At 49.4% G+C, this 22,603-nt stretch overlaps 1 protein-coding gene across 4 annotated transcripts in view; it reads left to right on the top strand.

Moving 5' to 3' along the window:
- The window catches only part of Cdh23 (cadherin related 23), a 322,925-nt gene that overhangs the window by 134,589 nt on the left and 165,733 nt on the right, over positions 1 to 22,603 (top strand). For all 4 annotated transcript variants that reach the window (XM_042690127.1, XM_042690128.1, XM_042690124.1 and 1 more), the window contains exons 9-10: positions 13,501 to 13,613; positions 15,528 to 15,716. In XM_042690127.1, the coding sequence (XP_042546061.1) occupies positions 13,501 to 13,613; positions 15,528 to 15,716 (302 nt within the window). The remainder of the gene's footprint in view (positions 1 to 13,500; positions 13,614 to 15,527; positions 15,717 to 22,603) is intronic.

The raw sequence follows: 22,603 nt of genomic DNA, 5'->3' as shown, positions 1-22,603 counted from the left end.
TTTGAAATAATTCAAGTGGCAAATTTCGATGCTTATTGAATCTGGGCAGAGGGTACAACATCTGAAACCAGGAATCCCTCTACCTTGCTGTGTGCTGTTAGCAAGGTTACTTCTCACCTGTGTTCCTAAACTCTCCAGGGGCAAAAGAAAGTCTACCCAACGGGCACTAAGGACTTATCCTCTCCCAATCACCTGATACTTGACACATTTGTATGCCCAGAGATCCCACTGGAAGGAGTCACGAGCACAGACCCTTTAACCTCTGATCAGCAGCTTCTGGACTTAGCCTTTGCCAAAACGAGTGTTTGGCGAGATACGTTAAAATGGCACTGTCATAGTGTCTTTGTTCTGGCAAGCCACAGTGTCCCTCCCCAATCTGCCTCTCACCCCTCAGATAGAAAGTCATTGGTTTTCTCCAGAATGCACAGGCTTGGAGCAGAAGCAGTAGAACTGGTCTTGCTCCCTTCACATACTGGGTTTGTGAGATTTTAATAATAGAATCTGATGCTGAGGCAGGGTGCTGGTGGCTCATGCCTGTAATCCTAGTATTCAGGAGGGTAAGATCTGAGGTTCAAATCCAGCCTGGGTAGAAAAGTCCATAAGACTCTTGTCTACAATTAACCACCAGAAAACTAGAAGTGGCATTGTGGCTCAAAGTGAAAGAGTGTTAGCCTTGAGCACAAAAGCTCAGGGATAGCACCCAGGTCCTGAGTTCAAGCCCAACAACCAACAAAAAGAAAAAAGAAAAGAAGAATCTTATGCTGAAATAGACATTCGAAAGGCTCCAATCATAGAAATGCCTCTCTCTTTAGAAACCAGGGAGAGCTTGATGTCCAAAGAAGTCACATAACTAGCTCAGGGTCACCAGTTGTCCTTCCAGCTGCAGATGGACTTCTGTCCTCTTTCCACACTTCAGAGCAGGAGTCAGACTGGGGTGGGGGGCAGCTGTGCAGTCCCAGAGTACCCTCAGCCCCTCAAGGTCAGGTGCTCCTGGCTGGTCCTGCCAGCTGGTGGCCAGGCTCTATGAAGATTACTGGGTCTGAGGCCGGCTCCCTGAACCTCGTCCGACCACATCTATTTCTGGGCCACAGAGCCCTGACGGAGCACAATTTGATTCATAAATTACCCAGCTCAAGGTGTGTGTGATGGGCTCTTCTACACATCTGAAAGTCATTCACTGTGAAACTTGCAGGCTCGGGCCGGAGGGACTGCATGGCCTGCTGGGAGGAAAAGAACAGGTACAAGACCGGTGGGCAGGGGTCAGGGAGGCACAGAGCAGCATTCTGTGCCAGCTCTGTCTCCCAATAGCCTTAAAGAGCAAGTGCTAGTGCCATGCCTATTGGGCATTTGGGGAAACTGAGGCTCAGAGTTGATGTACTTGCTATAATTAGTGGTACTAAGATTCACACTCAGAGCCCTCTAATGCTAAAGCTACCTCCATGTGCTTGTTTGTTTTTGTACTGGAGCTTGAGCTCAGGGCCTTGAGCATTCACTTCACTTTTTCTGTTAGGACTAATGTTCTGTCACTTGAGCCATAGCTCCACTTCTGATTTTTTGCTGGTTAATTGGGGAGAAGAATCTCTTGGATTTTTCTTCCTGGGCTGGCTTTGAACTGGGATCCTCAGAGCTCAGCTTCCTAAGCTGCTAGGATTCCAGGAATGAGCTACCAGTACCTGGCTATGCAAGGTTTTGAGATTGCATACATTGAATGGATGCTCAGTACAGGAAGAAGTGGACTCTGGGAAATAAGGGTTGAAAAGCATTCTTGTCTCCCAACTCTCACGTACCCTTCTAATTGGCCTCGCCACAGTCGAACACCATCCTACTCCAAACACTGCCTAGTTGTGCTACCCCAGTACCTGGCCCACCATCCTCAATGCCTACCTGATGTGGCTCAGGGCTTCCCTTATCTCACAGAACTGCCAAACAGCGTGTGAGAAGCAGATAGTCTCACTACCCCCCATGAGGAAACTGAGGCTCAGAGAGGCCCACAAGCCACAATGTTATCCAGTTACAGAACGTCACATTGGGCCCTTTAGTAGTTCCTCAGTGGGCTTTATATTTATACCTTGGCTTCCTCTAGGGGACAGTCTGCATTTGATGGTGCTCGCTGCCTTCACCCAATGCCTACCTAGTGCAGCAGCTCATAATGGGGCCCTCTGATCCCTACACTTTCCAAAAGTCCCGCTCAAGGGTCTGTCTTCTCATGTGCCTTTTCAGGCTGGTGTGGGCCAAAGGAGGGGCATCCGCCACCAGGATGATCGACTGTGGGTGCTGTACACTCCCTCCCATGCCTCCTTCTCCTTGGGCGTCACAGCCCTCTTTGTTTTCTTAAGTGTCTTCCCTCCTCCCTCCTCCCTGGCCCTCCCCTCTGGGACAAGGCCTTTCAGATCATCAAATATCAAGGGCTGCTCATGTGAGGACAGAGATGGCTTTATCGGAGCCGTAAATCTCCCTGAGGCCTGACCTGTCCCATGTGCCAAGCCACCGTAGAGTTATGAGTGCCAACGAGCAGCAGAGTACAGAACAGAGAGTCTCTGGGGACCTGGGCTCCCACCTTGGCCCAAGGAGGGCCCCAGCTGAGGGTGGACACAGGTGTCTGTCCACCTGTGTCCTAAAGGGCTCTGCACTGGCCTGCCTCGCGCCTCCTTACCTGGTCCCTGTGGCCAAGGAAAGCACAAGTCAGGGGCAGCCAGGAGACCCAGATCACTGCATCCCAGTGTGTCCTTAATAGTCACTTCACCTGGCTGAGCCTCTGTTTCCTCATCTGATAAGTGGGTTAATAGAACTGGTTTCACAGGGCTTATTGAGGACCCAGAGAGGTCATGTGTGTGAACCAGCATGCAAGTGCTGTCAACAAGTAGAAGTACATGTCTTCCATCTCTTGGGACAAGCTGGTGTGGGCACACAACTGCAGGCAGCCTGGCTTTGAGTCACAGCTGTGCCCCTACCCATCTCCACACTCTTTGCTGCTCTTTGCTGCCAGAGAACTTCAGGCAAATCACTTCATCTCTCTGTTTCTATCTCCCAACCTGCAAAACAGAAATAAAAGTATCTAATGGGAATAATGACAATGATAAAGACAATGAAGCTCCCATCTGGAGGAACCCTAAAAGTGACTGACAACCAAGCATGGTAATACATGCATGCCTGTAATCTCAGCCTTCAGAAGGCTGAAGGATTGAGAGTTCAAAATCAGCCTGGCAACACAGTGAGATCCTCTCTCAAAACATCAAGGGCTTAGTGGTAGAACAACATCCATAAAGTTCTGGCTCAGTCTCCAGCATTGCAAAAAGAAAAGAAAGAAAGAAAGGAAAGAGAGAGAGAGAGAGAGAGAGAGAGAGAGAGAGAGAGAGAGAGAGAGAGAGAAAGTATTCAGATCCTTACTCTCCATCCTCCAGCCTATCTCTCTCCAGACTCGTTACTACCAGACACAAACTCTGAAAACCTGGAATCAGCCTGCTGCCCGTGGCACCTGTTGCTCCTGAGGTTCTCTGCCTCTCTTGGCTCTGAGAAGCAAGGGTCTCCCCCGTCACCACCACCTTTTGCTCCTGTGATCCTCTGGGATGCAGGATGCGCATTCTCTCTGTGCCCAGGGCTGGCCCCCATGGCCTACTTCAGGAACTTCTGCCCCCTGGGGCCCAGTACACTACCCTCAGCAGGGCCTTGGTCCTGTCCCTCCTCCAGGCTGTAATTATTGTAAAGAGGTAGAGGCCTCACTCTGCACACCTACGCCACATTGTGCCAGCATCTTCTTCATCCTGGCTGCTGGACCAGGGACTAAGGCAAGGAGAGCCTTGCATCTCTGCAGTCACGAACATGGGAAAGCAGGCAGAGGAAGAACTCGCATCTCCTGAGTCAGTTCAAGCAACCTAGGACCCACTGACATACCACCAATGAGTGGGATTTTTTTCTTTTATGGTAAAATGTACAACATAAAAGTTACTATTTAAAATTTTGCAATTCAGCAACCTTAGTTGCAGGCCTGGTATTAGACAAACATTTTCACTATCTTCTGGCAGAACTCAGGGGATTTTTTTTTTAAGAAGTTGTATTGACGTGTGTGTGTGTGTGTGTGTGTGTGTGTGTGTGTGTGTGTGTGTGTGTGTACCAGCACCAGTCCTGGTGTTTGCACTTTTTTGCTCAAGGTTAGCACCCTAACACTTGAGCCACAGCTCCATGTAATTTCTGGTTGGTTAATTGAAGAGTCTCAGGAATTTCCCTGCTCAAGCTTTGAACCATGATCCTCAGATCTCAGCCTCCTAAAGTAGCTAGAATTACCTGTGTAAGTCATTTGTGCCCAGCCCTATGTAATTCAAATAAATCAAAAGCAAAAAGTTATCCATTCCTATAACCCTACTTCATCAGAAAGCTGATTAAGGATTTGAGTTCAAAACAAACCTCCTTAAAAATTAACCAGTAAAATGTCAGAAGTAGAGGGGTGGATCAAGTGGTAGAGTACCAGGTCTGAGCAAAAAAGAAAAAAGCTCATGGACAGCACCCAGGCCCTGAGTTCAAGCCCCAGTGTACACACACTCTCTTGCAACTTTTTATTCAGCTATCTGAATTTTGTATCATAGATTCATCATTGGACACCAGGTTATCCTGGCTGCATTTGAGGGAATCCACAATTGTTCCTTATAGAGCAGTTCCTTGGCTCCAGCCATGGTCCCTGGGGGTGTCTTGCTGGTTCCCCCAAGTGTCCTCAGGGTGGGGGTCAGGCCTGCCTACTGGGATTTCACATACACAGACTCAGAGTTCTGCCATGGTGAAGGAGCACAGCCTGACCCACAGCAATGCTGACATAATAGGTTTGGCCATCCTTGGCTACTCAGGTTAATGTTTCATAAATTGGTAGCTGTTATTAGCAAATGAATCCGAGTATGGTTTGTAGTGTTATTAGGGTGGTAATCACTTGTTAGTTTAAGTAAGCTGATGAAGTCCGTCCTTGTGTAAGACACCTGTAGACCAGTAAACTGTTTAACCAGACAGAAGGGCCCCAAGTTTGGCTTTTCCTGGCTGGACAATGATACATGGAATTGAGTCAGCTCAGCTTCAGCAGCCACATAGGGAAGGCAGGAATAACTAGCTACCTGGTCCCTCTCTGTTGCAGTCATGGTATCTATAATATGTGACACCATGACTCACCCTAGCAGGGTCCCCAGACTTCTCAGTGTTGACCTCTCTACTCATTCAAAAATTAGATATTGGCAGGGTGTCAATGACTCATGCCTGTAATCCTAGCTACTCAGGAGGCTGAGATCTGATGATTGTGGTTCAAAGCCAGCCGAGGCAGGAAAGTCCACGAGACTTTTATCTCCTAATTAACCACCAGAAAGCCAGAAGTGGAGCTATGGCTCAAAGTGGTAGAGTGCTGGTCTTGAGCCAAAAGCTCAGGGACAGTGCCCAGGACTTGAATTCAAGCTCCACAACAAAAAAACACTGGGAGGGCTCTTTTGGGAAGACATTTGAACTGAGGTGTGTGTGCAGACAAGGCATCCAGCAAAGAGCTGCAGAAAGACACAGCCTCAGGAGATGCTTTGGGGTGTGGGAAAGGCTGCTCCCCCAGGATCTTCAGGAGAGGAAAGCAAGCTCTTAGCCTCAGCCTACCCCTCCCAGGTTGAAAGCCAGGTAATACACACCACTGACTGCCATATGCCGTTCACAGAGCTGGTGACTGAGGCCCAGCCCAGGTGCTACCCAGGATGCGGGCTCCTTTTGTCAGCAGGCAGCTGAGTAACAATTTTTAATTCATAAGCTCTTTTGCCCAAAGCATATGTCTCAGAATGATGCCCAATTTCATTAGACACTAATTTTCATTAGTGGTATAAAAAAATTCTATACCACTTGGTATGATGCAGCTTCTCCACTGGACAGAGGCAGGCCTGGGAACCCCACCCAGGCCTTAGGGTTGGAGACTGCTCATGGGGTCACTTAATGGGCTGTACCCAGCAGGGGAGCCTGGTATGTCAGAGGTCCTGGATGCAGCATGAACTCTTCTATTTTGTGGGAGCAGCTTCCACCTTGTCCCTTACTTACCTCCTAGAGGCCCTAGGACCTGCTAGCCTTTCTGGGCCTTAGTTTACCCACCTGGACAAGGGGGAAGGGGCATAGTAGCTGTCTCATGGTGTGTGGTATAGGCTGAAAAGGTGTGAAACCTACATGAAACACTTTGTCCAGTGCCTACCACGAGGGTGTGGTAGCTACTGTGGGCAGAGCCACCATACAAACTGTCAAGATGAGAAGAATACTGAGACTTCCTGGTCTGAGTCCTGATTGTGTGCGAGGCACCACATTGGGAATTATTCCTCCAACACCACACCTGGTCTGAGAGGTGGGAGCTGTGAGCCACACTCTACAGGATTCTTGTGTGTTCAGCCTGGTATGCTGAGCCCTCGCAGCTGGGAAGTAGCAGAGCTGCTATTGGCACCTCAATCTTTTTCTGTCCTGTAACTGGATGCTCAGCAGGCTCTCCACCTAAATGCAGACATCATAGACCCCCTGGGGCAGACATACACTGAGACAGAAGGAGAAGGCAGAGGGAGGGGAGCACATGTCCCAGTTGCACTCAGTTCCCTGAGTGGGCTCCTGACTCTGGGCCTGCCAGAGGCCAGGGGAGGGGTCAGGCCTCATGGTGATCTCCAGCCTCTTGTTTCCATTCTGAGACTGGACTCTGAAGGATGCGCCCTGCCCAATTCTGTGCTCTGTTTGCCCTTCCTGATTGCTGCTGAGGAAGGATGGACCTTACCTTCAGACCCTAGCTAACAAGTATAAAATGAGCATCGCTTTTGACTTTTGAGTGCCCACCGCTGATCCTCTACGCCACACTGGGGACCCTGAGAACCAGGTCAAACCCCAGTGCAGGGCAGCCACCTCACGGGGCTCAAGATGAGCAAGAAGCACCATAGCCTCTGGTCACTATGAAGATAGGCTTCCTGTCGCAGGCAGGCAACACTGATCTGAAGCACAGACAAAGTCAGGGAGCTGGGAGCAGCCGGTTTTCCTTTAGCTCTGAGCCAGTGAGCAAGTGCAGGAGAGCTGGGGCAGGACAGGGCGCAAGGCTGTTAGCCCAGCCGAGCAGACAAAGCAATTGAAAATCATCAGCCTGTGTTCCCACACGCACCATCAGCCGCTCACTAAACTGCTTTCTGGCCAGACGGGGCAGCACAGGTCAGGGTGAGATAACAAGAGGACATCATGTGGAGGGTGGGTGAAATCTGGAAACAGGCAGAAGGGACAAGGAAGGGGAGAGAGCCCAACACTTGGGCAGGAACTGAAGGTTGGAGGATGGGCCCTGGCTCTCTTTTCTACCCCCTCTCCCCTTCCCTGAGTCTGGCTATCCACCCTCTGCCTCCATCCCATTCCCTTCCTGCCTTCCCTGCCTTCCCTGTTCTAGGAACCCACAGGGGTCCTTGCTTGACTCTCCAGTGCCCTCTAGTGCCATTCCACCTCTGCCTGGCTCTTAACACCACTCAGCAGTAGCACCTTTTCTACTAGACCTTTTCCCCGCCTCACCTGCCCTCAGTATCTTCAAGTCAGGACTCTGCAGACACCTAAACACCCAGCCAGTGGCCTTGGCTGGATTCTCCTGAGCCATTCTATACACCATGCCTGCCTTCCCTGCCTCCTGGTGCCTGACACTAGGCTAGTCGTCCACCAGTGTTTGTGACCATGGCTATTCTGTCCCCTTGGCTGCCTCCTAATGTCGCTGCTTGTCCCTAGTGGGAACCCAGGGCTGCTACAGAGCGCAGCCCTACCTAGGCCATCATTGCCCCATGACCCAGGTATGTCACAGGCACCACTGTGTTGACAGGTGTCTCCAGCCCCGCCTTGTCCTTCTAGTCTGTAGGCCACCTTCCCAGTCACCTGGAAAACACCACATAGGCTTTCTGCTGCTGAGAAAATCCTGTCGTGGAGGAATTTAGCCACAGTTTTCTAGAGTGTTTGATGGTTTTCACCTAGAATTCCCTTTAAATTTATTTAATTTATATATATATATATATATTATATATATACACACATTATATTATGGTGGTCCAATATGGGGTTCTGCAGCATGTATACTTTATGTAAGGATCATTAAATAAGTAATTAGTATATGTATTTCCTCAAACATATACATTCCTTTGTGGCAAGACCATTGGAAATGCTGTCTTTCCAGCTCTTTTTGGTTGACTTCAATACATTGTTTAGAATCAGTAATGGGGCTTGAACTCAGGTCCTGAGCCCTGTCCCTGAGCTCTTCTGCTCAAGGCTAGCACTCTACAACTTGGAGCCACAACTGGCTAGCACTCTACCGCTTGAACCACAGTCCAGTTTTCTGGTGGACTTTCCTGCTCAGGCTGGCTTTGAACCTTGATCCTCATATCTCAGCCTCCTGAGTAGCTAGGATGACAGGCGTGAACCACCAGCACATGGCAACTTCGATATCTCTATCTTCGATATCTGTATCTTTGTAGTCAACCTCCAGGTTCATCTGTATTGTAGGTGACAGTTTTCTCTCTTTTCATGGCTGGCTAGTTTTCCACCCCAGGTATGGGTACCTGGAGTGATCCCCTATCTTGGCTATTGTGGATAGTGCTACAATGAACACAGAGTGCAGAGGTTTCCTTGGGGCACTGATTTTACTTGATTTGGAGGTGTGCCCAGAAGTGGAAGAGCTGGACCAGATACATGGATATTCTTCTTCTAGGTTTTGGGGAGGACTCTCGATGCTGTTTTCCATAACAATTTGCTAGTTGACATTCCCACCAACCATGTATGGGAACTGCCCTTCTCTACCTCCTCCCTGACATTGCTGCCCTGTCTTTGCTACTAGCCATCCTGATGAGGGAAATGGAAATGGAAATCTCACAGTGGTTTTGATTTGCATTTCCCTGATCATTAACAGTTTTCCACTAACCTGGTGGCTTTTGAGAAACGTCTGCATAGGATTCTTGCCCTCAGCAACATGTGAAACTCTAGGAAGGAGGAGGACCTCTTGTTGGCCTCAGCATATGCCCTACCTCATGGCCCAAGGCAAATGCCCCCACGGGTCATGTGACTTTGGGAAGTTTAATACCAGAGCCTGCTTCCTCACACAGAAAATGGGATGTCTTCTTACCAGGTTGATTGTACAGCTCAGCTCAGGGCCTGGGACATGAGCTATGGGTGGTGGACACCATTCTTAGTACAGAGGGGAGGAAGACTAGGACCCCATATCGTTTCTTGCCTGTGTGGACCCTAGCCACATCCTTCCCACCTCTCTCTTGCAAATGGAAATGGGGCCCACAGAGGGGATGGCTGTGGCTAGGAGACCCAACAGGATCAGTACTGAATTCCTCCTCAGTGATGCTTTCAATCACCCATTACCCAGGGCACTAAGGACACAGCCCCCTCTACGCCCTCCACCCCCCCCCCCCCACACACTCTGGATAGCACCTGACTCCCCAAGGGAAGCAGCTGCTCAACATGTAACTGAACAGATGAAAGGCATCACCCCTCCACCGCACTCCCATGGCTCCCTAGCCCCCATGGGACCTGAGCACAGAGTACTGACAGAATGGGATCAGTTTCCAGAACAGCAGAAAGGCGTCTGTGTGTATGTGTGTGTGTGTGTATGTGTGTGTGTGTGTGTGTTAGCCAGGCACCCAGCTCCCAGAAAGGAAGAGCAAGGCAGGCAGAGAGGGCATGGGGACCTGCCTCAGGGTGAGTGATGGTAGGAGGCAGGGGTCAGTATGACAACTACCATTCCCACAGGACCTAAGGTCTTGACCTTCCTACAGCCAACTTGTAAACATGGCCCTGGATGGGAGAAGTGTGGGCTGGACTCAGTGTCCCCAGTGTCCACACTGCCAGAGGCACAGGCTTGGTTCTTAGAGCTGAGGGGACCACCATGGCATGACCTTGTACCAGTAGCACCTACATTTGTTGAGAGTTTGCAGTGTGCCAGGCACTGTCTTAAGTCATAACATCTTTTTCCATGCAGTCCATCTCCCAAGGGCAGAATTTTAAACTGCTCCTACTTCTGTTGTTTTCCTTTGGGGCCCTGGGCTTGGCAAATGCTTTTCCCCTCCACAGTGTAGAGATATCATCAATGCCAACCTCACAGTGAAAGGTAAAGGCAGGAACTTTTCCTTTTCTCTGCTGATGCTCTGGAACCTTGCACACAGGAGAGCTCACTATGAACTTGAAGGAAAGAAGGATGACCTAGTCAGGGAATCTTTGAATGAGACGTGCCACTGGCCTTCCCAGATTAGGGCATAAGGCCCTTCTCTGGGCGCCCGTGCCCAGTAGCATCCTAATGAGTGCTCTTGTTGCCATGGTGACAGTAGCATTGAACTCAGCACCTCATCATGGGCCCAGATGTAGCCCATTCTGCCTGCTAGCCTTGGAAGTTTGTCATTTGTGTCTGGCAGGAATCTAAAACACCCTCTAGATAAACATAACAATAAAAAGGTGGAAAATTCTGCGTGTGAGTGTGTTTGCACACACATACATTGGGGAGAATATCAAGTCTGTTGAGTTGTGTACCAGTTGGAGATGCTTGCCAGTAAGTCTGTTAGAGGAGGTGCTTAGCTGGGTAGAGGGGTGTCTATTTGTTGGGGACAGATTTTGGGTGGGGAGTGGACAATGAGCAGGTGCTAAGTGGAGAAACAGGACGAGTGTGCCAGGGGTGAGAGCTCCATTTTTCCAGTGAAACACAAAAGCACATCATTCAGCAGGGACCTTCTGGTTTGTGAATGATTTATAGGGGAAAAAAATCTCACAAAGATAAAAAAATTGAACACATTTAGTTAAACATTTGATAGGCTCCTTTATTGAAAAGAATAAATTTATGTGGAAACTTAGAATGATAGGCTGAGGAGCCTGGGAAGGAAAGCCAAGCTGGGGGTGGGGAAGCAGATTTAGGGCTTAGAAGACCCAGCCCTACCCCCAGAATGGGACCCTCCCTTGCTGTATCCCACCTCAGGCCTGGTCTGCCTACGCTAGGAAGACTGAGAGCTGGCTCCCAATTGCAATGTGTTCCTGGTTTACAGCAGAAACATTGTAACTGTTAAATGAGTGAGTGAATGAATGAATGAGCAGAACACAGTCTCTTTTCTAGCTGTTATAAACACTCTCTTCATCACTCTCCTGTGCCTGGACCTGCCCTCCCCACTCTACAAACATATTCCCAAAAGAAGGTGGCCAGGCCTCTATGGCTATGGAAGGGAGCCTCAAGCAGGAGGGCAGGATACTAAATCAGAGATACCCCCTCTCCCCTAGAGCCCATAGTATGAGCGACATTCCTGAAGAGGCTGGGGGAAGGGGGCCTCTAGCACCCACCCCAATGGAAGAAACTTAGTTGACCAGCCCTGACAGACAGCTCAGCACAGGATGGCTGAGGACAGCCCCATTGTGCAGCCTAAAACACTTCCTTGTTCATTTTACTGTATGCTGATTCCTGTGTTGCTGAGCCAAGGAGGATCAGGGGCCAGGGAGGATGAGGGAGGTACAGTCCTGGGTCTGTGTGCTGAAGGCTTGGATGTTCATTTTCCTTCATGAAATCAGTCTGTCCTTCCTTGTCCCTATTTCTGCCTGTTCCCCAAGAGAACACAAAGTACTTTCAAGCCAGTGTTTGCATGCTTTCTCTTCATTCTATCTTCACAAATTCATGAGGTAGAGGCCATCATTACCCTTGTCCTACAGATGACAAAAGCAAGGAACCAGAGGGGTTAGTAAGTTGCCAGGGTCACACAATAAGTAAGCATTTTCATCTATGAACAGTGCCCCCTGCTGGACCTCAGAGGTACCTGGTTCCTGGTGCTGGGCTCCAGGCTGCAGATGCTGCTATAGATAGCATCAGAACTCCTGGGACCTGGACATCAGTGTCCACAGTGCCACACTGGGGCCTGGCTACAGGACAGCCTTCCTGGGGCTCTTGTATTTGTGAATGAATAAGCAAACTGAGTAGAGTTTCCAGTATATTCTCAGCCTGGTTCAGGGAGTTGGTTGGGGGAGGGGGCAAGGAGAGACAGGTGGCCTGGCAAGTAGCTGTCCTCACAACACAATTGCCATCTTTGGGGGTGGGGAACTTAAGCCTGGCATAAAGATCAGATTCACATACAGAGCACTGGGGGAGCATAGTGATCAGCTGGATGACCTTCCTGGAGGAGGAGGAGAGGCTGGCTGGGCTGGGAGGACAGGATGTGAAGAGGAGAGCCAGAGGGAGAGCATGAGTATAGAGAAAACAGGGATTTCAGTCAGCAGGGAAGTAAAAGGGGTTACAGGTGCCTTGGGTTTGAAGCTTGCGTTACGATTCTTGCAATATCGGGGACTGAATCCAGGGCCTTGCACATGCTAGGCAAATGTTCTACCACCTGAGCACCACCAACAACCCCTTACCAATTCTTTAAATATGTGCTTTTAACTTTAAAAATTAAAATATATTTATGTGTCTACCATTTATCATTTAAAACTACATTAAACCATTGCCATAAATAGAATGTATAGAACAGAAGGAAAGGGAGGAGAGGGGACCATAAAAATAAGCATAAGGACAACTATATTTATTGCAGCATTATTTACCATAGCTGAGATATAGAGCCAACCCAGATGCCCCTCAGTAGATGAATGGATTAAGAAAATGTGGTATATATACATAATGGAATTCTATGCCTCCATCAGAAAGAATGACATTGTCCATTTATTAGGAAATGGAAAGACTTGGAAAAAAGTATATTAAGTGAAGTAAGCCAGGCCCAAAGAAACATAGGTCCCATGGTTTCTCTTATTTGCAATAACTAGTATATGTCTGAGTCAAGCAGAAAAGGTCAGATAAGTTGAAGTTAGGGAAATGAACCCCAAGGTAAGTATTCAAATGTTTTTTTCTTTCATGCTATTGTTTCTAACATATTTATAAGATGATTTCTTTGTTGCTTTGTATGTCCCTCCCCCATGGTATAACCCCTGCTTTCACTGTATTTGATGTTGGTATAATTTGTGGAGGGGAAGGGAAAAAAACAAATTGTTTAAATAGGGATACAGGTGGACCCATTGAAACAATGAGATGTACAAGTTGTTACGTTGAAAAACGAACTTTACAACTTTGGTGGGGGGGATCGGGTAGGAGGGGATGGGAAGGGATGTGAAGAGGAAACAAAGGAGGAGGCAACAGTGCTTGATAAGAAATGAACTCATTATCTTGCCCATGTAATTGTAACCCCTCTGTACGGTATTTTCACAATAAAAAAAATAAGCATAAGGGCTAGTCTCTGTCCCTTTGGAAGGCTGAGCCTGAAGTCTGCCCTTTGTATTAAAAAGGAAACCACAAAGGTATTAGCTGTTAAAGAACCCCTAGAGATTCTGTCACTAACTCTTTCTGATTGGAGGCCTTAACTGCATTGCATGGACCCCTGATGGCCAGTTCCTTCCATTTCCCCTGAGCCAACATCCACAGAGGTTCTGATCTTTTATCACCACTTGGCTCGAGGTCCACCTGCCCCAACTCCATGACACCCACATGCTTCTCTCTTGCAGGAAATACCAACAGCATCTTTGCCCTGGACTACATCAGTGGAGCACTAACCTTGAATGGCCTGCTGGACCGGGAGAACCCCCTGTACAGCCACGGCTTCATCCTGACTGTGAAGGTAAAGGCCCAGCTGCTGAAGGAAAGGCTGCGTATAGGCTCCTGCCCTCTGCCTGGTACCAAACCAGGGGCTGTAATCAGAGCCCCAGGGGCAGGGGACAGCCATCATCAGGGCAAGACTGCTCATTTCCTCATGTCCACCACTACCATTCACCCAGGCTGAACTTCCAATCCCATCCTAGACCCAAAGGAGGATTTCAGGTGCTCCTTTCCTTTGTCCATGGATCTAAATTCTCAGCTACAGTCACCTTGAATTGTTGTCTTTGACCCTGCCTGAGATTTAGGCCCATTTCTAAGTGTCTGGCTTTCCCTAGCAGTGATCAGGAAGGGTGCAGAAGCTGCTAGGGGCCCCACCTGGAAAGTGTGATGGTGCTGTAGCCCCCATCCCCTGAAGCCACTCCTCACTCGTACCTGGCTTTAATTAAAATCAACAACTTGCAGAGCCATTTTCTGGGAAGCTCATTTCAGGGGCTGGATTGTACCTGGGCCACAAGGGACAAACTAGTGAGGAGAGAGCAAAGCAAGGGTTCTGGGGAAGGAGGCCCTACCATGCTCCTGGGAGGATGGGTAGCTGACTGGGCCTTCACTTCTCCCTCAGCCTTGAAGGCCTGTGGCAATGATGACCTGTTGGCCATGGATGCCCATAGCCCCTTCCTCTCGCCTCCTCTTACTGTCTGCAGGTGTAAGTCAGCCAGAGGATTCAGTAACATAGCCTTTCCCTTCCCAGCTCCAGCGCCCCTGCCAGGTCCTCCTCCTGTCCTGTCCCCCTCACAACCAAAGCCAGGTGTCCCCTCCAGAAAGCCCCTTTCTAGTACCAGTACTGCCACCACCTTACTACAGGACCTTGTGCTCAGTATTTCTGCCTTTATATAAAGTGTGAAGCTGGATCTCTAATATGGGTGGGGCCTCCGAATCACTGGGGGTGAGTGAGAGACGACTCTTCTGGAGTCTCATTCAGACAGATGGATACTAATGCTTGGGGTCAGATCTGGGAGCAGGTATTTTGGGGCTTGGGGCTCTGGGTAGAGTGTAGATGCCTAACGGTCTAGATTATTCCATTTTTCTGCCAGAGTACAATCCAGGCCTTCCTGGGGCCTAATAGTGTTTGCAGGAAGTGCTCAAATAAGTCTGTGTGTGTGTGTGTGTGTGTGTGTGTGTGTGTGTGTGTGTGTGTGTGTGTGTGTGTGTGTGTGTGTGTTGTGTACTAGGATTTAAATTCAGAACTTCATGCTTAGTCAGCTAGAGTTCTACCACTTAAACCACTTCTCTAGCTCTGCCTTTTGCTGATTATTTTTGGAGCTGTGAAGACTTTTCAGCCTGGGCTCGTTTTTAACCACCATTCTCTGGATTTCAGCCTCTTAAATAGTTAAGATTAGAGGCATAAGCTATCACCTGGCAGCACTAGAGCTTAACTCAGGATTCAGCTCTTATTGGGAAAGTGTTCTACCTACCACTTGAGCCTACCCTGAGCCCTCAAGTGAGCCCTGATCAGCCACTAGCACAAAACCTTGGCCTCTCTTTACCAGCTGCCAAATTGAACAGACTTTCCCTTCACCCCTTGATGAACCCAAAATCTGCCCTCCCAGCTCACTTCCTTGTCAATTCTGTAATTCCATTGCCTGAGTTTGGAACCTACTAGGTGTGTCCTTGTACAAGCTACTTACGTTCTCTAAGTCTCTGTTTCCTAATAGGAGGACAGCGCAATGAGATCTTCCTCCTGAGGCCATGGTAGGGATTAGTTGGGGCAGTTTGAGGACAGCGCAATGAGATCTTCCTCCTGAGGCCATGGTAGGGATTAGTTGGGGCAGTTTGATTTGACTCACAGTGTCTAACATTGAGAAAGTGCCCCGTAGATGCTGGTTGTGGCTGTGATTGTGGCCGCCTTCACCCTGGGGCAACTGTTCTCTGTCTGCAGGGCACAGAGCTGAACGACGACCGCACCCCGTCTGATGCCACAGTCACCACAACCTTCAACATCCTGGTCATCGACATCAATGACAATGCCCCAGAGTTCAACAGCTCTGAGTACAGTGTGGCCATCACCGAACTGGCACAGGTTGGCTTCGCCCTCCCCCTCTTCATCCAGGTGGTGGACAAGGACGAGGTGAGTCCCCAGAACACTAGGCCCCATCCAGACTCACTGCCTCTGCCTGGGCTGTGCAACCCTGGGAGGGATGGCTAAGAGTTTTTGGGCTCCCAGAACCTCAGTTAGCAAATAGAAGCCTGCACCCTGTTTCTTCTATTTTCTGTGGATAAACAGGACCACAAAAAGTTAAATTATTGCAGTTTGCCAGCTACACCCTGTGCAAATCTTTGAGCCCACACTTTTGATAGGCAGGCATTTATCTAGAAGGCACATGATACCATCTTCATGCTAATCATATGTGTACATTAAAAAGCATTCACAAATTTTAGAAAGTCAGGCCAAGCTTGGTGCCTCACACCTGTAACCCTAGCTAGTTGGGAGTGGTTCAAGGCTAAAATGGGTAAAAATCATTCCAGAGACTCCTATCTCAAACAATCCCAGCCACCCAGGAAGTGTAAATAGGAAGATTACAATCCAGGCTGGCTTACAGGCAAGCAAGACCTTGTTCAAGAAAATAATGAGAGAGACAAGAACTGGGGTATGACTCAGTGCAAATCCTGAGTTCAAACCCCAGTATAACAAATAACAACAAAAAAGAAAGTTATGACAGACCTTAACTGTATTCCCCACCTTTGATGGGTCACCATCAAGCCACCAGTTTAGAGGCTTCTAGATAAGCCACGTCTTTAACAGGAAGGCAGATTCCTGATTTAAGTGCAATTTAGGCCCTGTTTTCCATGCCAGGTGCTCACTCAAAGGACATGAGTGTTTTCTAGGCAGGGGAAGATGTTCCCAGAGAGGTGCAGGACCCTTGGGTCACCTTTTCCCCCAGTTCTGCCACACTCCATATCCTCAGAGGGAGGGAGAGAGGGAGAAGGAAGAGGAGGGAGGAAGGGCCAGGCCTGTATGGGAATGGCGTCTTCCTCTCAAGACCCACCCTGCTGCCTCTTTCCCTCCTCAACCAAGCAGAAGGTGCTGTATTAATGGGATGCAGGACTCCATCTGTGACCTGGCTTTGCCTTCCCTGCTCAGAAGTTCCTCAGGTTTCCCAGCCTGAGCTTTCTTCACTCACTCCTCCTCCCTCCAGCCTCTGCCAGCCTTGCTGTAGGCTGGACTGCCCCCGAAATAGCCCCCTCTCCTCTCTGTATCCTGTCAGCTGCTGTGTGCTGTCCATCTAGGGTAACTAAGTGTGATTGAATTTGGGAGCATCAACTATAACCTATGGTCCCTGTCCTAAGGAGCCAACAGTGTTTTGTTTTATTTGATTTGAACATCTTAAAACAGCTATAACCATGTAGAACTTCCTAAAGGTAGAGATAAGGAAGTAAGGTTTTGGTGGAGTTTTTGTTTGTTTGCTTTGCTGTTCTTGGGGCTTGAACTCTGGGCCTAGGCTCTGCCTCTAAGCTTTTGTGCTCAAATATGGTACTCTACCACTTGATCCACAGCTCTACTTCTGGCTTTTTCTGTGATTAATTGGAGATTAGTTTTACAGACTTTTCCTGCCCGAGCTGGCTTAGAACCTCAATCCTCAGCTCTCAGCCTCCTGAGCAGCTAGTTTTACAGGTGTGAGCCACCAGCACCCAGTTAAGTTCTAATATTTTCTCACACAAAATTGGATCATGTTGCTACCCCTACCCTAGTGTGCCAGAACCCCCATTTTAGAGACAGTTGTGTGAGTGAGAACCTCAGAACACAATCCATTCTTGATTTTACAGAATAAAACACAAGAGAAGGGAAAGTGCTATGCCAGCATGGGACCCATGGTCTCAGACCTGCAGGTTCAGCTGAGGAAGGAGCATGGGCTGGGAGGATCAGGTCAGCTCTGGGGAAGGAGGGAGCCTCTGGTTGAGCTGTGGAACGTCAGGGAGACTGGTAGTGAGGCCTGGGGCCCATGGAAGCCAGGCAGCAGAAACCTACAGGTAGTGGTAGACCAGGAAGTAATGCACAGGAACAATGCAGGGATCAAGCCATGCAGGTGGGCTGAGACCCAGGGTGGACACTTGCACTTGATCTTAGAGACAGTCCAGTGGAGAGGTAACAGGAGCTGTGTGTACACACAGAGCCTGTGTTTAAGTCCAGTCTGCTATTAACTATCTCAGTGACCTCAGATGAATGAATGGCCCATCTAATCCTCCCTCTCCTCCAGTGTTTCAGAACAAATGAGAAAGACAATGTATCTGTCAGTTTCTGCTGCAGTAACAAGTTAACTCCCCTCCATCCCCCCCCCCCCCCACTCACCAGCACAATCTTATTTCTGACTTGGGCTACTTGTCCAGCAGGGGTCTGGAGCTGCATGGTCACTTGTCACAATGTGCAGTTCTGTGGGTCACTGCAGAAGGGGGAAAGACAGCTGGGGGCTGAGTACCAGGTCTTTAACACTTCACTGCACAAGCTAGCCTTGTGACTTCTAATAGCAACCTGCTGGTCGCATGCTACCACTTTACCTCCTGCAGAGTGGGGGACAGTGGGAAAAAGCTTTGCATCAGAAGGCATGAGCTAGGTATGCAGTGAGGAGGAGAGGGATGGAGACATACTCAGGGCTTGACACAGAAAAATCCTTGCCATCCTCACTGTTTGCCAGCTGCAACTCCTGCTCTGGCTGGGACCCACAAGTATCATGCAGACCTTGCTTCCTACAGCTGGCTGCAGGGGTCAAGGCCATGCTAACCTTACTTCCAGTTTTCTCTTAGGCTCCCTTTATTGGAAGCCTGTCTCTAACGTCTGTAGGAACTTGCAGGGTTGCCCCGCCCCCAGCCTCTGGTGAGCACTGCCTAAATAGCACAGCTGCTAGAGACTTTAGAGCCCTACAAGAACCACTCATTGGGTTCCATGTCTACCTGCCTCCAGTAGGTGGCCCGGAGTCTCCCTGTGGAGTCTCAGCCTCCTCTCCATGGGTTCGGCTTCTCCAGAGCATAGGGAGGTACAGAAAGGAGGACTGTCAAAAGCGGAGAGGTCACCCAGAGGCCCCAACTGGAAGTCCTGAGGTTATCAGGCCTCATCCAGTCCCAAATAGGGCTGTAGCCCAATCTTCCATCCTCAGCTGTGGCTCAGGAAGAAAGTCTCATCTGCTTATGTCTCATCTGTGCTACTTTGTGCCCCTTCTGTTTGCCATTGGCAGAACTCAGAGGTATTCAGGTCCAGGGAAGAGTCAGAGAAGGCGTGCCTGAGCCCCAAGGTTCAGGGCTCCGCCTCTTCGGGACAGGAATGCCAGACACAGGCTGTTGGTCTGGCCCAATATCTGAGATCTGGAGAAAGGCAATAAAACAACTACTGAAGAGACCTAAAACCACCTGACCTCACTCCTTTTCTGAGGGGAGAACATGTCTTATTGGGATTTTTGGCTAGGTTCATGGTGACTGGTCTGGCTCAGATTTGACCTAGGGAAGAAAGCTTGCAAAGACCAGATCCCTTTGTTCCAGGCTCTGTAGCATGGGGGCAGTCACTGGCTGTCCCTATGGCTGTGACCTGATGATGTAAGTGCATGGTATCCTTGCTCTGTGTCTCCTCATGGCACTGAAGGGTCCACATACCAGCCCGGTGGCAGGTGGGCTTGCTCTCCAGGGATACACAGTGATGATGTTTGTTGTTGGACTGCTGTGGCCCAGGGCTTCTTCCAAGCAGGGTCCCAGGCTGGGTAGGAAACATGATCCCAAGAGTCTACTGTGGGGCAGTGGAACCCAGAAAAGGAAGGAGGAAGCAGCTGAAACTCTTAGTAAGAACTTTGTGGCAGTGGGTCCTTACCTAGGGGGCTGATATAACAACCCCTAGAAGATGTCTGCACCCCTTGTCTCAGACCTCCTACTGGATCTCAGGCTCCCCCAAGCCCACTGACAACAGCAGAGGTGCAATGAAGAGGCTGTTGCTGTCCCCCAATGACTCCACAGCATTAACTGTCAAGTCTCAAGGAGTAATTTCTTCTCCTCCTTTGCCTGGCCGTAGCAAATTCCCTGAGGGCCAGGGAAGAAAGGGCTATGGGTGGGCTGCATATAACAACAGCTCATTTATGCTGTATGACAGTTGAAATGCAAATAGATGGTTGTAATGCAGATGTAAAAAGACCCAAAAGTCAGCCTGGGTGGGAACTCATCTCCCAGTTTCAAATTACAAGCTCAGCAGCATCACTCCCCGCTACCTACTGCCTGCCCTGAGATTTCCAGTTTCCCTATAGCTCTATGGAGCCATGGTACATAAGCTATGTGTTCATCCTCTTGGATCTTACCCACCCTTACCCACGCTTTGACCCACTGCCTGCCCCGATGCTTTCTCTAGTATGGCCTGGCCTCTCCTGGCCTGCCTGCAGCCCCCAGCCTACCTTCTTCACAGGCCCCGGCATCCTGGTTTCCCCTCTGGACAGGAGACTTCTTTGGGACGGCTGGTGTTTTTGTGTAGTTGTCCTACCCAGATGCCAGTAGATTATCTGTCTGTCTCCCCTTTGAGGGTCAGAGGATTAGGAGAGAGACTGGCCCTGCCTCAGCTGTTTCACAAATACCAGGGAGAGAGTTGTTTTCAATGTTCTGTGCCTGGTACAAGACCCCACCCCATGGGTCCACATAGCTGAAAATTGCCAGTCCTGCCTGCAGCTATCAGTAATGTTGTTCCTGCACCTTTTCCAGTCAGTGGGGCTATGTGGGGCCAGCTGGAGGCTCTCTGCAGGTTTGCCATCTCCTTCTCACAATATTTACAAGAAGCCAAGGAACCCCAGCCCTTACATTGTAAGCCTGAAAGTCCAAGGACAGTTCCCTTAAGAATTGTCACAGAGGAAATCTGAGGGTGCAGCTGGGGTGTGGTAGGCATCTGCTTAACAGGCAGGAGAGTGTGAGTTTAAACCCCAGCACCTAAAAAGAACTCTTCCAGGAGAACCCTGAGCACACATTGTCTTTGTGACATAGGCTGTCTCATTTAAAGTGGTCCAAGGGGCACTGATCTGGCACATGCAATGCCAGATTTGATCTCCAACCAAACCAAAACAACAACACAACAAAAGACTAGTTGTCACACCTTTAATCTCAGCACTTGGAATGCTGAGGTAAGAGGATCTCAAGTTCAAGGCCAGTTTGGGCTGCATTGTTAGACCTTATCTGAAGGGGCCCTAAGAGTTTGAACTCTGACCCTGACACTCCACTGCTGGACCTGCCCTGATATGCAGGGAAGGTGGCAGAAAGAGTGCCAGCCAGGTTCTCAGCCCAGCTCTGCCCCATCAAATCCTGTCCCCTCTATGCCTCCTGTCCACCTCTGGGAAAGCATCTGTAGGGCCAGGGTTTGTTTCCATCTGAGAGGCCTCAGGCAGGGAGGGTGAGGTGCTGGTGCATCATCACAGGGCAGGCCTGATAATGCCCCAACACAGGATCTGGGTCCTCATCTTACCCACATTTCCCAGGATGCCTACGCATCCGCCCAGAACAACTCTCACAGTTCACGATGAGAAAGATAGCTGGTTTAAAAATAGATATGAAGGCTTTGAAGCCAGACTGCCTGGGTTGCAACCTTGGCTCTGCCACTTTTGCTCTGTGGAATCTCAAGGGACATGTTTGTGCTGTGATTCTGTTTTCTTATCTGTAAAATAGACAGTGGCCATAGCTACCACCCAGAACTAGAATTGCTGTGAGGTAGGAGTGTGTGTGTGTGTGTGTGTGTGTGTGTGTGTGTGTGTGTGTGTGTGTGTGTGTTTAGAATTGAGCCTGCCTTATCCAAGGCATTCTGGATACATTAATTCTTATAACTCGTGTCCCAAGTCCTGGTAAATAGATGCTATTTTGCCCTTGTCAGTGAGCCAGGAAGGTTCAGAGAGGCTTGAATAAGATCACACAGCTAGTGGATCATGGAGATTGGCCTTGAATCTCAGCCATGGGCTTCATGTGTAAGCCTCAGGGCTCTCCATTTGTAGACATGGCTCCCCCCAATTTCTCCCATCTCAGTTTTCCAAATCCTATTAATTTCCCCTTCCACTTTTCCGCTCAGAGCATAAGGGACAGATAGGGGCAGACACAGCCAGATAGAACTGCTAAAAAATGGGAAATTGTGGCTCTGTTTGGGGCATCAGACAGGTGAGATCCTCTGCCTGCCTGTGTGGGCAAAGGCCAGCCTCTTCTAGCAAGAGACCAGGGCCTCCAGGGGGTCCCCCCAACCCTGGAAATGCAGAGGCTTTGGACCCACTAGAAGACCAACATACAGAGTGGGTCCCCCCCACACACACACCCTTGGCATGGCCAGTAGGAAGGAGGACCTGGACCTGAACCACAGAGATGATCAGAGGCACATCTGCCACAAGCCTGTTCCTCTTTCAGGCAGATGACACGGTTTATTTACTTGAGAGATATAGGGGGGAAAATCACCTCCCCAAGGAGAAGACATCACCAATAAATAAAAGCAAGCAAATGAGAGAGAAAAAGAGAGAGAAAAGGCACGGTTCAGAATGTTGGCTTTGCTGAGTGGGAGGGGCAGCAATCACTCTGGTTTCCCTGCTAATCCCAGTCTTTATTTTTATCCATCACCCTCATTTTCCATTCCACATGTGTTCCAAGCCTGAAAGGGAGCCACCACCACAATCTTGTAGTTATTTAAATTTATTTTCACATTTGTTCCTGTTAGTTTGTCCAGGCTGTGGTGTCGCTGTGCCCCTCCCTCCATCAGCTCCCCAAAAGTCTTAGTGCTCCTGCAGAGCCCAGGGGCTCTCTCTCTTTCAGTCCAGAGGTTCTTAACACAGGGAGAGAAGGGGTACCACTCACTCCTCCCCCAGGCATCCACAAGGATGGAGGAAGACCCTGCATCTTCCAACTCATAGAACCTGCCCCAGAGTCCTCCCTTGGTTATAGATGTAGACCCAGCCACCACTCCAGTATAATGCAGTTAGTTGGCTATGATTTTGACCCCCAAGAAGCAATCTCCCATATGATCCAATCACATTA

The sequence above is a fragment of the Dipodomys spectabilis genome, unplaced genomic scaffold, assembly GCF_019054845.1.
Source record: "Dipodomys spectabilis isolate Male_0828 unplaced genomic scaffold, ASM1905484v1 ptg000136l, whole genome shotgun sequence".
Taxonomy (NCBI): Eukaryota; Metazoa; Chordata; class Mammalia; order Rodentia; family Heteromyidae; genus Dipodomys; species Dipodomys spectabilis.
Note: the sequence above shows the minus strand (reverse complement) of the source record. Positions and strands in the feature narration are given on the sequence as shown.